Source organism: Callithrix jacchus, chromosome 3, assembly GCF_049354715.1.
Source record: "Callithrix jacchus isolate 240 chromosome 3, calJac240_pri, whole genome shotgun sequence".
In the NCBI taxonomy this organism is placed as follows: Eukaryota; Metazoa; Chordata; class Mammalia; order Primates; family Cebidae; genus Callithrix; species Callithrix jacchus.
In genome coordinates, this window is record NC_133504.1 from 51,483,474 (window position 1) to 51,496,226 (window position 12,753).

Here is a 12,753-nt window from a genome sequence, read left to right on the forward strand (position 1 = left end):
TGTTAAATCAAGGTAATTGTAGATTCACATGCAGTTTTAAGAATAACAGAGAAATCCCACTTACAGAATCAGAATATTACAGACTATCACAGAATATTACAGAATTATCACAATCAGAATACTGACATTGATACAGTCAAGATACAGAAAACTGTCGTCACCCCAAGGATCCCTCACTTCACCTTTTTATAGCTACACCCACTCCCCTTCCCCTCTTTCCACTCCTTAGTCCCTGGTGAGAACGAATTTGTTCTCCATTTCTGTAATGTTAAGATAGTTTCTCTTCAAGATAAAATTTACCAAGACACGAATTACACAGTGACTGAGGCGAACAAAGAGTGAAAACATGCATTCAGTCAACAGGTGAAGAGGATTTTATATGAATTTTAATTTTAAACAGCTGACAGCCAGCATGCTGAAAATGAAAGTACCTGGAAGCTAACGCCAGGGTGTTATCTTCAAGATCAAAACCGAAATCTCAGAATTTCAAGCTCAGGTTTAATATGCCCTTTCAAGTTGACTAAGTTCAAAGTGCAGAAGATGATTTTCGAGAACCACGTGAAAAACATTTAAAAAAAAAAAAGGCCAATGGCAGGTAATCTCCATTAAGGCATTTTTTAATAGCAGCAGATAGCAACTGAATGGTCTTCTCAAATACCACAGTTAGATGACTTCCTTAACCACTATCAGCATTCACTCTGGTAAGAAAAAATAAACTCTACATTTAATTTAACCACTAATAAGTAGCCTTGATTCTGAAGGCTAGAAAAAGTCCAAGTAAACAGTCCACCTGTTACATCATCAGTAGGGTCACAGTATTCAGAAGCTCCACAAACTCTCTCTTTCCTGTAAGTGTTCACACATTTGCAGAAAAAGAAATTCCTAACACTTTCTACTTTCCCAAAGATGTATTGTTCAGCAATGGTCAAAGAAGTAAATTTCAACAAAAGGAAGGTTTTTCTCCTTGCACACTTGTCATTGTTAACTAGAATAAATACAAGTTGCAGCAAAGTGTTTCCATAAGTTTGTTTTTCCACACTACCATTTTTTACACTGTTTTATTCATAAGAAAATAAAGAGCATAGGTTAAGGAAATACAACAAATTACTCCGGTCCATAACATTATTTTTAGTCAAAGAAATGGAGATAGTATACTCTAAAGAACAATTCCAAAACTTGCACTGAGCAGAATAACAAAAGCATGGCCTTCTCCCCAACTTCCCTATCCACTTAAAGACAACTTATCCCATGTTGTCAGAGGGCTAATTTTAATGAATATCAGAAAGAAAATTCTGGAAAGAGCAGTCAATTTGCTGTCTATATCCAAACATGCAAAATTTAAAATGCTGGAAGATTTAAAAGACTAGCTCATTAGCCTCTCTCTTGAATTCAAGGCAAGCTCATCTAGACAATCAGATTTGACTTGCCTGGATACCTTAAACCAGTGGTTCTCAAACTTTTGCACTATCAGTTTCACTTGGAGAACTTGTTACAACACAGACCCAACTCCAGAGTTTGATTCCATATAGTAGGTCTGTGGAAGGGTTTAAGAATTTGCATTTCTGGCCGGGCACAGTGGCTCAAGCCTGTAATCCCAGCACTTTGGGAGGCCAAGGCGGGTGGATCACGAGGTCAAGAGATCGAGACCATCCTGGTCAAAATGGTGAAACCCTGTCTCTACTAAAGATACAAAAAATTAGCTGGGCATGGTGGTGCGTGCCTGTAATCCCAGCTACTCAGCAGGCTGAGGCAGGAGAATTGCCTGAACCCAGGAAGCGGAGGTTGTGGTGAGCCGAGATCGCGCCATTGTACTCCAACCTGAGTAACAAGAGCAAAACTCAGTCTCAAAAAAAAAAAGAATTTCCCCTTTCTACATATTCATCCACCACTGATGAGCACTTAGGTTAATTTCTTATCTTGGCTATTGTAAATAATGCTACTGTGAACACAGTAATGCAGACATCCCTTTGACACTGATTTTACCTCCTTTGGACATATACCCAGTTGTGAGACTGCTGGATCATATGGTAGTTTTATTTATTTATTTTTTTTGCAGAGGGAATTTTACTCTGTCACCAGGCTGGAGTGCAGTGATGTGACCTTGGCTCAGCCAAGCCCTGGGAGCTCCCCTGCCCCAGCCTCGCAAGTAGCTGGGACTACAGGTGTGCACCACCACAACTGGCTAATTTTTTTTTTTGTATTTTAGTAGAGACAGGGTTTCACCACATTGGCCAGGATGGTCTTAATCTCTTGACCTCATGATCCGCCCACCTCAGCCTCCCAAACCACTGGGATTATAGGCATGAGCCACTGTGCCAGCCAGTAGTTCTATTTTTTATTTTTTGAGGAACCTCCATATTATCTTCCAAAATGGCTGTCCCCTTTCTCTACATCCTTGCCAACACTTGATATCTTTCATCTTTTTGATAACAGCCATTCTAACAGGTGAGAGGTATATCTTACTACAGTTTTTGCATTTCCCTGATGATTACTGATGTTGAAAATTTTTTAAATTAAATACTATTCAGCCTTAAAAAATGAAAACTGTCACTTGTGACACCTGGCTGACATTATTAAGTGAAATAAACCAGGCACAGGGATACCACATAATAATCTTACTTACATGTGGAATCTAAAAAAAGAGTCATAAAAGTAGAGTGTATAATTAGAATGGTGGTTACCAGAGGCTGCAGGGAGGGATGAACATGGAAAGAGAAGATGTTGGTCAAAGGGTATAAACCTTAAGTTAGGAGGAGTAAGTTTTGGTGGATCTACTGCACAGCATAGTGACTATAGTTAAAAATATATTGTATATTTCAAAGTTGCTAAAAGAGTGGGAGACAGGGTCTCTCTCTTACCAGGCTGGAGTGTACTGGCATGATAATAGCTCACTACGGGCTTGATCTTTTGGGCTCAAGTGATCTTCTTGACTTAGCTTCTGAATAGGTAGGACTATAGGCACATGCCACCATGCCCAGTTAATTAAAAAAAAAAATTAAGATGGGGGTCTTGCTATGTTGCCCAGGCTAGGGGTGGATTTTAAATGTTCTCATCACAAAGAGACAAGTATGGTGAAAAAAATAAATTTTAAAAAGAAGGTTCAGAGACTAGGCAGTGAAAAAAAAAATTTTTTTTAATCAAACAAGAAATAAGCAAATAAGCATTGGAGGTGACAGGTATGTTAATTAGCCTCGTTTGATCATTCCACAATGTACACATGTACCAAAACATAACACTATTCCACAAATAGATACAATTATTTCTCAATTTAAAAATAATAATTAGCTGTTCTAACAAGTTCCAAGATGGTGCTGATGCTACTAGTCTGCAGAACTTTGAAAACCACTACTCAAAACTTTCTAAATATTCTCAATTTTTGAGTTTTTTTCAAGAGTCACTGGGATCTCAGCAGGAAACACCAAGTTTGGGAGACTTAATATGTTAAACTGCTAAAATGTTCTTTGAGGTATTTCATCAGAGGTAAAATAGTGACAAAGTTCAAAATAATTCAGTGTTGAGCTGTGTCTATGTGCAGCTTAGAATCCCAGACACCCTTTTTGTGAGTTCACAACAATATCCAGGTGTGCTCCATAGGGCTTTATAGGGGGAAATGACTCTTCAATTCTGGCAATGTGAGGGATTAAGGCCCCTTGGACTTTGTTGTTTTTTTTTTGAGATAAAGTTTTCACTCTTGTCCTCCAGGCTGGAGTGCAATGGCACAATCTTGGCTCACTACAACCTGTGCCTCTCAGATTCAAGTGATTCTCCTGCCTCAGCCTTCAGAGTAGCTGAGATTACAGGTGCCCCTAAGTCACCTGGCTGATTTTTGTATTTTTAGTAGAGATAGGGTTTCACTATGTTGCACTTGTTTTTCAACTTTATTTTTTTGATAGAGTCTTACTACATTGCCCAGGCTAGAATGTAATGGCTATTTACAGCATGATCATAGTGTGCTGCAGCCTTCAACTCTTGGGCTCAAGTGATCCTCCCACCTCAGCCTCCTGAGTAGCTGAGACTACAGGCATGTACCACCATACCTGGCTGCCTCTTGTACTTTTATTTAGTAGTTTCTCCTCAAAAGGTACAGGGACTGCTTCATAGTGGTCTCTGGAAAAAGACCTTTGTTCCAATTCTCACATCAGTCACTTCACAATATGAAAAATATACATAAAATCTTGGTATGTTCAAATTAAATAGATCTTAGCCTCAGGCTTCATGCTTTCCAGAATTGTTCTATTCTATCCATGACTCACAAGATTCCTGGGTAAAGGGGAGGCTGAAATGGCATTTGTGGAATCTCAAAATGCCTACATAAGTCAGTTTTCTACCTCTTCCCCATTATTTTATTAGCTCATATGTTATTAAGAGTAAAAAAATTCATCTCGGTATTGGTTTTAACTTTTCACCTTGTATCAGACGTGTAATAGCCATAAAACGACCAAAGAAGGGAAGAAGATGGTCAAAAGGTATAGACAAACAGAAAATTCAGCTCTAAAAAAAATGGCCAAATGACTATATTAAATGAAAAATCAGCAACATCATTTAACAGCTAAAATTTATCAAACTGAGCTTGTTGCTAAAAATAGAGATGTTAATAATATACACAGTCCCTGCCCTCATGGAGCTTTACTATCTTGCAGAGAAGACCAACAGAACAATCATTACAAGTGTGAAGAACATTCTAAAGAAATTCATGTTGCTGTGGGAACAGAGACCTAATCTCCCCAAGTGGAGTAGGGAGGTATGTGTGGAGAAGGCAATATCAAGAAAGGTTTCCCAATGAAACTGACCTCCACCACACAATTATTTAGTTTATTAAGTAATGACCATGTGCTATACATGAAGGATAAATAAGAGTGGGCTGGGCAAAGAGGGAGGATAAACAGGTACAGAGAGAGGAAATGTGCATGGAATATTTCCACTAAATTCAAGCACACAAAGCATGCAAGAGCACAAAGGAAGTTGGAAAGGGAGGCAAGGACCAGAATGTGTAGACCTCTCTAGAGGACTTCCCAAGAGCAATGAAAAGCAGGACAAGAGGATCATGTCTGCATCTTAAAAGATCCCTCTCTGTAGACAATGAACTGAAGGCGGTGACCAGCCAGGAGGCAGCTGCTGCCCTGCAAGATGAAATGCTGGAAGGTTAGCGCAGGGTGAGGGGGAATGTGGATGGAGAAGACATATTCATAGTGTTTTTTAAACAGTGATTTTTGGTTTTCATGTCAAATGCCTCTATTTTCTAGTTCTAACATAGGGCAATTAATTTGTAGGAGCCTCCGTTTCATTGCTTATGCAGCAGAACTAAAATCTTCCCTATGTATTAATACTTTTTAAGTTCATTATGAGAATCAAAAAAAATCATGTCCCTAAATAACATTGCTGGTACCTATTACTTATCCAATACATTTTACTCTTCAAAACTCTTAGCTCCATTTCCATTTCTGGCTAGAAAATTCAGCTCTAAAAAAAATGGCCAAATGACTATATATTAAATGAAAAATCAGCAACATCATTTAACAGGTAAAATTTATCAAAATGAGCTTGTTGCTAAAAATAGAGATGTTAATAATATACACAGTCCCTGCCCTCATGGAGCTTTACTATCTTGCAGAGAAGACCAACAGAACAATCATTACAAGTGTGAAGAACATTCTAAAGAAATTCATGTTGCTGTGGGAACAGAGACCTAATCTCCCCAAGTGGAGTAGGGAGATATGTGTGGAGAAGGCAATATCAAGAAATATCTCTGTGCTGAGTTGAGAAAAAAGAACACTGCATCACAGCTGATATAACAAGCAGTAAAGAATGTCTACATTGGAACTAGTAAGGAGAATTCAGCACAGTTGTTAGAAAAAACTTAGACAAGAACAACTGCAGCAAAATGTAACTTTTAAAAGGATACAATAAAAATGACTTATCTAGAAATAAATCTACATGTGCAAGAGCTATATGGAAAAACTTAAAAGGGTACTACATAATATTACGCTCAAGAGCATACTATGTCAATCTTCCCCAAATAAAATCAATGAAATTCCAATAAATTCCCAAAGTTACAAGACTTAACAAGGAAATCGTAAAGTATATAATCTATAAATCACAAAAATGTAATGTTGGATAAGCATAAAAAAGTTGTACAAGGAAATTCCAATATCATTATATAACATTTTAAAATATAAAAAATAGGTATAGTCATGGACTCATACATATGTAATAATATAAAAACCTGCATGAGAATGATAAGCATCAGATTCAGAACAGTGGTTATCAAAGAGCAAAATCAGAGGAGCAAAAACAGGGGTTCCAGTTTACATGTAATCTTTCATTTCTTAAAATAAGTAGTGGATACAAAGACACTGGTTATACTATTCTCTAGTCTTTAAAATCTTTTTTTTTTACATGTCTTAAATATTCCACAAAACTACAGAATGCCTTTTATTTGAAAACCATGCTATTACATGATCTAGTTTAGCAATTCCCAAACACCAATTCAATAGACATTGGCAACACCTGAAGTACTTGTTAAAAACAGATTACCAGGCTATTCCAGGATCAGGATGTCTGGGAGGAGAGCCATATGATTCTAATGTACAGCCTTAGTAACCCAGTAACTATTAACAGCCAATCCATCAACAAAATTGGTCCCAATCTGACAATGAGACATTTAAGTGCATGAATATCTAATCACTTTCTAATGATCCAATTGTCTAGAATGCAGATTCTAACTTGAAGGCAAAACCGTACAAATTTTGATATATGTCCTTTACCATACCTCTCAAAAGACTACACATATAAAAACTAGGTGTATTTTATGAAGTAATAGTATCAAATGATTCCACAGAAGAACAGAATTCCTTTATATTCACTACAGGAAATATGCCACAGCAAAATTCCACCAGAGATGATAAAAAGTGCTGTTCTTAAGTTCAAAATGGTTGAAGTCATTGGCAACTGCCCTCATGCTGTACTTCCCTCAAGCATATAGACAGCAATACTGCACTTCTAATTTGCTTCCCTTAGAATACAATTCATAGCTCGTTTTATCTAGAGAAATGCAGAGAACCATGTGAGACATGAAAAATAAATTTAGAAAGAAAACAATTTATTAAAAATTAGAGGTATTAGTACTGCAATGACAATTGTCATAGCCTGCTCCTAAGACATAATGTTAACCAGAGATAACTAAGCTGTTAAAATGTACGAAATACTCAAAGGCCTTCTCTGTCTTACAGACACAAACACAGTTTCCATGAATATTTTCAAATTATAACTAAAAACAAGGAAAGGGATTATTTTGATGTTCTAAACAACACAAATCTGATACTGGGCACAAAAAGCAGATCAACATAAAAGGACTCACTTACCAGGGCTCTCTACTCGCTTATAGTGGTAGGGATTGATGCAGACTTCCTTCTGCTTGGAACCAAAAGGAAACTCACAGCATTCCAGTGGTTTTAGTTCATGATGGCTCTGAAGGTCGGGCCAGCGCCACACACGGCAGTAAATGACATGAGGCAGTCCCTTCCGGTGGGAGACTTGCAGCCTGCCATCCAGAGAGCGGGGAATGGTGACACAGTTACTCGGTTGCCCTGGGCAGCTCAAGGCCTTTTCCAGTTCTTCCATGGCACCTTTCTTTTTCTTCAGTTTTTTCACCAAAGCATCAACAGCTTTCTCTGCCCATTTTTCTTCTTCATCGCCCTGTTTCCACCCAAGAAGTCTCTTCACAGCTGGACTTGTAAAGGAAAATAAACTTGTCACATTCATAATGACAGCACTCGTTATCTACTCCTTGGATATGGTGAAATAAAGGAGTCTCCAAATGCAAAAGGACAGCAGAAGAGATTTGTTACAGAGGACTCTCTTTAACTTCTGAGTCTGAAGTCCAGAAAAGTAGAAATTACCATTCCTAGTGTTTCAAAAAGTAACCCAAAGTCAGCACCTACAAAAGAAAAAAAAAGTGGTTAGAATCATCTCTATCATACAACCAAATTTATTAAGGTACTATTTTATGTGCTAGGTACTATTTCAAATGCTTTCATGTATTGCAGTATGCTGCAGACTAAATTGTAGCCCCTAAAATTCATATGATGAAGCCCTATCTCCCAGTGTGACTATATTTAGAGATGGAGTCTCTAAGAAAGTAATTAAGGTTAAATACGGTCATCAGGGTGGGGCCCTAACCGGATAAGACTGGTGGTCTTAAGATTGCTATCTCACTCCTCCAGCCTCTATGCCCATGCATTGAGAAAGGGCTGTGGAGGGCACTGTAACAAGGTGATCATCTGCAAGCCAGGAAGAGAACCCTCACCAAAGCCTGGATTGTCCAGAACCAAGATCTTGGATTTTCCAGACTCCAGAACTCTGAGAAAACATATTTCTGTGATTTAAGCCACTCAGTCTATCATATTTTATTATGGCAACCAAATCAAACTAACATATAGCATTGAATGCTTTTCACAATCCCTTGAGCTAGGTAATACAATTGTTGCCATTTTACAGATGAGTAAACTGAGAAGTAGTTTAAAAAGTAGTAAGCCACTGTTAACATAAGCTCTGGAATAGAAGCAACAAAGTTAAAAAAAAAAAGTCAACGTTCTCAACAGATATTACAATGTTTTAGATTTAGATTCATTTATAACCTCTAAAAATATATTTCAAAACACCTCAATTAACAAAAACTGTAAGCAACAGGGAGTGAAAAAATATATATATTAGTCTTAAGATCTGTTTCTTGTTTGTTTTATAAATATTTCTTATGCTAAAAGAAAATTCCTATTATATAAATGCAGTAATATTTTAGGGTATTTCTTCAGTGAACAAGACTGTCTATGGGCTATAGGGCAAATAAGATAGGAAATAACATCTCCTGCTTTAAAAATTATGCTACTTATTGACATAAAAGGAATAGAGCACGTGGACACATACTGTACCAAATTCTTCAGCCACTTTGCCTCATTTAAGCTATTGACTCTCCAGAACATGAAAACATAAAATGTGAAAAAGGTTAAGGAGGTTAACTCTGTACAAACTGGCTAAATTGGAGTAGCATGTATCAGACCAACCTCCTTCCAAACAAACAAGCCAGAAAAAAAACAAACAAAAGCCCAGCTTTCTAAAGGCATCAAAGAGGAACCAAGGCACTCAGGACTTGAAGAGGCCAAGATCCTGGAGAGAAGAGAAATGCAATGAAGTGAGCTGAATATTCTTCACTGCTCTTCCTTTCCAGGGATTTGCCAATAGCTATGCTATGAGCAGCAAAAGGTCTAGGAACCAAGCAGAAAGAGGTAATTAAGAGGCTAAAAAACGCAGAGCTCTTAGTAGTCTCATAGTGCTGAGGAAACACAAAATATAATACAACAACAAATGGAGTGGAAGGCCTGCTGAGGAGAAACCCTGGTAATTAGTCTATGCTTTCAATGGAATCTCCTGGAGGAATACAGTCTAAGGGCAAAAATGAAATGCAGCAGTCTTTACAACCAACCTAGAATCATCTTAATCCTAGCCTGGGTCTAGGTGACGGGTTTTGCTCTCTAACAGCTTGCCAGAAGAAAAACAAATTCTCTATAGAGACATCAAATGTAGCCACTATAATTTTAAATTCACAGTATATTGCAATCAACCAAAAGTTATCAAGCATACTAGGAAACAGGACCAAATGACCAAAACAAAACAGAATACAGATAGACCTAAGCCATGACCTAGGTAGTGGAGTTACCAGATACAGCCTTTAAAATATTAATGATTACTATTTAACATGTCAGGGAAAAAGAAGACAAAGTTGAAGATTTTAACAGAGAATTGGAATCTATAAAAAAGAATGAAATAAAAATTCTCGAACTGGCTGGGCACGGTGGCTCATGCTTGTTATCCCAGCACTTTGGGAGGCCGCGGTGGGGAGATCACGAGGTCAGGAGTTCAAGACCAGCCTGACCAACATAGCGAAACACCATCTCTACTACAAATACAAAAAATTAGCTGGGCATGGTGGTGCATCTGTAATCCCAGCTACACAGGAGGATGAGCAGGAGAATTGCTTGAACCCAGAATGCAGAGGTTGCAGTGAGCCGAGATTGTGCCACTGCACTCCAGCCGGGGCAACAGAGTGAGATTTCATCTCAAAAAAAAATTACAGAACTAAAAAACTGAATAACTAATGAAGACTTTAAATAGATGAACTTAACAACAGGTTAGATAAAGAAGACCAAAAGATTAGTAAACAGAAAGATTGGTAAAAAATACACTAATGTAAAGAGAGGGAAAAAATGAAAAATAAAAAACTGAGAAGACATAATGGATCTAGTGGAAAGGTCTAGCACCATGTAAGTAGAGTCTTAAAGGAAAAGAAGAAAGACTGTAACAGAGAAATATTTTTAGATACTAGCCAAGAATTTTCCAAAACTGTCAAAAGACATCTAATTATACATTGATGAAGCCTAACACACCTACCAAGGATACATACAGAGAAATCTACAAGTTTCAAAGTATCATATTACTGTAAAATTCCTGAAAAACTGACAAAACTCTTTATAAAGGCACACTACCTTCAAGTAAGTACAATCAGGTTGACAGCTGACATTACAGCATAGACAATGGAAAACAGAAGACAATGAAATAACATCTTTAGTGCCATATGTAAGTAGCTGGTAAATTAAAATTCTATATAAATTTTCAATCATTTTACAATCATTCAAAAAATGATTGTGAAACAAACATGCTTTCCAACAACCAAAATCTGAGAGAACTGGTTTATAGTAGATTGCCACTAAAAAGAAGTACTAACAGAAATTCTTCAGGCAAAAGGAAAAAGATTATAGAAATAAGCAAAGAACTGCTGGAAATAAGGAAGAGCTCCTGAAGGAGAAATAAGGGTAAGTTTAAATGAAAACCAACTTTACAAAACAACAACAGGAATGTCTTGTGGTGTTTAAAATATATGTAGAATTAAAATGCATGGCAACAGCAAAAAGAGATAAATGAGGTTAGCATTCTAAGGTCCTTGTGTTATCCAGGCCATGGTAAAGTATTAATTTATTATTGGTATAATAAGTTATCAATTCATGTCATAATAAAGCAACAACTAAGAGAGAATAAATTAAAAATTACAACAAGTTAATAGAGGAGTTAAAAAATATGGTTATTCATATATATATATATATATATATATATATATGATTGGCCCAGTGTGGTGGATTATGACTGTATTCCTAGCACTCTGGGAGGCCAAGATAGGAGGACAGCTTGAGCAGTTACTGAGTAGCCTGGGCACCACAGGAAGACGCTATCTCTACAAAAGGTAAAAAAAGTACTCAGCCAAAGTGGCACGTAGCCGTAATCTCAGCCACTTAGGAGGCAGAGGCAGGAAGACTGCTTGAGCCTAAGAGCTCCAATAGGAGTTATGATCGTGCCATTGCACTCCAACCTGAGTGACAGAGTGAGCGTTGTCTCTAAAAATCAAATAAAAATTTAAAAAATGATGGAACGTAAAACAAATGAAAAGGAGACAACAGATGAGACAAATAGAAAATAATAAGATTTAGATATAATCCTAAAAGTATGAGAAATTACTTAAATATAAATAGACTACAATATGACAACTAAGAGACAGGTGTTGTGGGGAACATTATTTAACTATATGGTACTTAAAAGAGACATACATTAAATATAAGTACACAAGACTGAAAGCAAAAGAATGGAAAAATACATACTATGCATATGCTACCCAAAAAACTGGCATAGCTATCAAAATAGTTTAGGAGATATCACCAGAGATTTTTAAAGAGAAAAAAGGGGAAAAAAAGGACATTTTATAGTGATGAGTTGAACCATTACGCAGATTTTAAAATTCCAATTTTTATGCAAATAATAACATCCTCAAAATTCATAAAGCAAAAACTAACAATTACAATGACAGGCAAACCCACAATCCTAGTGGGAGATTAACATAGTAAATGATAAAACAAGCAAACAAAAACAACAGATACAGAAAAGAAACATGTTTAAAAACTTGACCCAATTCATACACATTATCACAACACTCAACAACTGTACAATTCATAACACTTTCCAATACACATGGAATACTTACTGAAACTGACCATATAATGAACGACAAAGCAAATCTCAATCTTTATCAAAAGACTAAAACCATATAGAATATATCCTTTGATCTTAGTGTAACTAAGACATCAATAAAAATATTGTTATTGAAAAGAACTACACTTTAAAATAACCCAAGTGTCAAAGAAGAAATTGTAGTGGAAATGGAAAATATTCTTAATTGAATGCCTGTAAAAATATCACATCAAAGCCGGGCATGGTGGCTAATGCCTATAATCCTAGCACTTTGGGAGGCCGAGGCAGGCAGATCACTAGAGCTCAGGAGTTCGAGACTAGCCTGGCCATCTCTACTAAAAATACAAAAACTAGCCGGGCATGGTGGTATGTGCCTGTAATCCCTGCTACTCGGAAGGCTGGGCGGGACAATCATATGAACCCAGGAGGCAGAGGTTGCAGTGAGCCAGGATTTATGCCACTGCACTCGAGCCTGGGTGACAGAGCAAGACTCTGTCTCACCAAAAAAAAAAAAAAAAATCACATTAAAAATGTAGGATGTGGCTCAAGGCACAGTGGGAAATTTATAGTCTTAAATGCATATATTAGAAAAGGAAAAAAGCTGAAAACTAACATTCTAATACCCACCAAAGCCTTTTTTAAAAGGAAAAATAAACCCAAAGAAAGAAGAAGAAAATGAAAGCA

At 36.9% G+C, this 12,753-nt stretch overlaps 1 protein-coding gene across 5 annotated transcripts in view; it reads right to left on the reverse strand.

The window, feature by feature from the left end:
- The window catches only part of SMAD1 (SMAD family member 1), a 77,477-nt gene that overhangs the window by 36,276 nt on the left and 28,448 nt on the right, over positions 1 to 12,753 (reverse strand). For all 5 annotated transcript variants that reach the window (XM_035292895.3, XM_035292892.3, XM_035292893.3 and 2 more), the window contains exon 2: positions 7,362 to 7,936. In XM_035292895.3, the coding sequence (XP_035148786.1) occupies positions 7,362 to 7,761 (400 nt within the window). In that variant the 5' untranslated portion in view covers positions 7,762 to 7,936. The remainder of the gene's footprint in view (positions 1 to 7,361; positions 7,937 to 12,753) is intronic.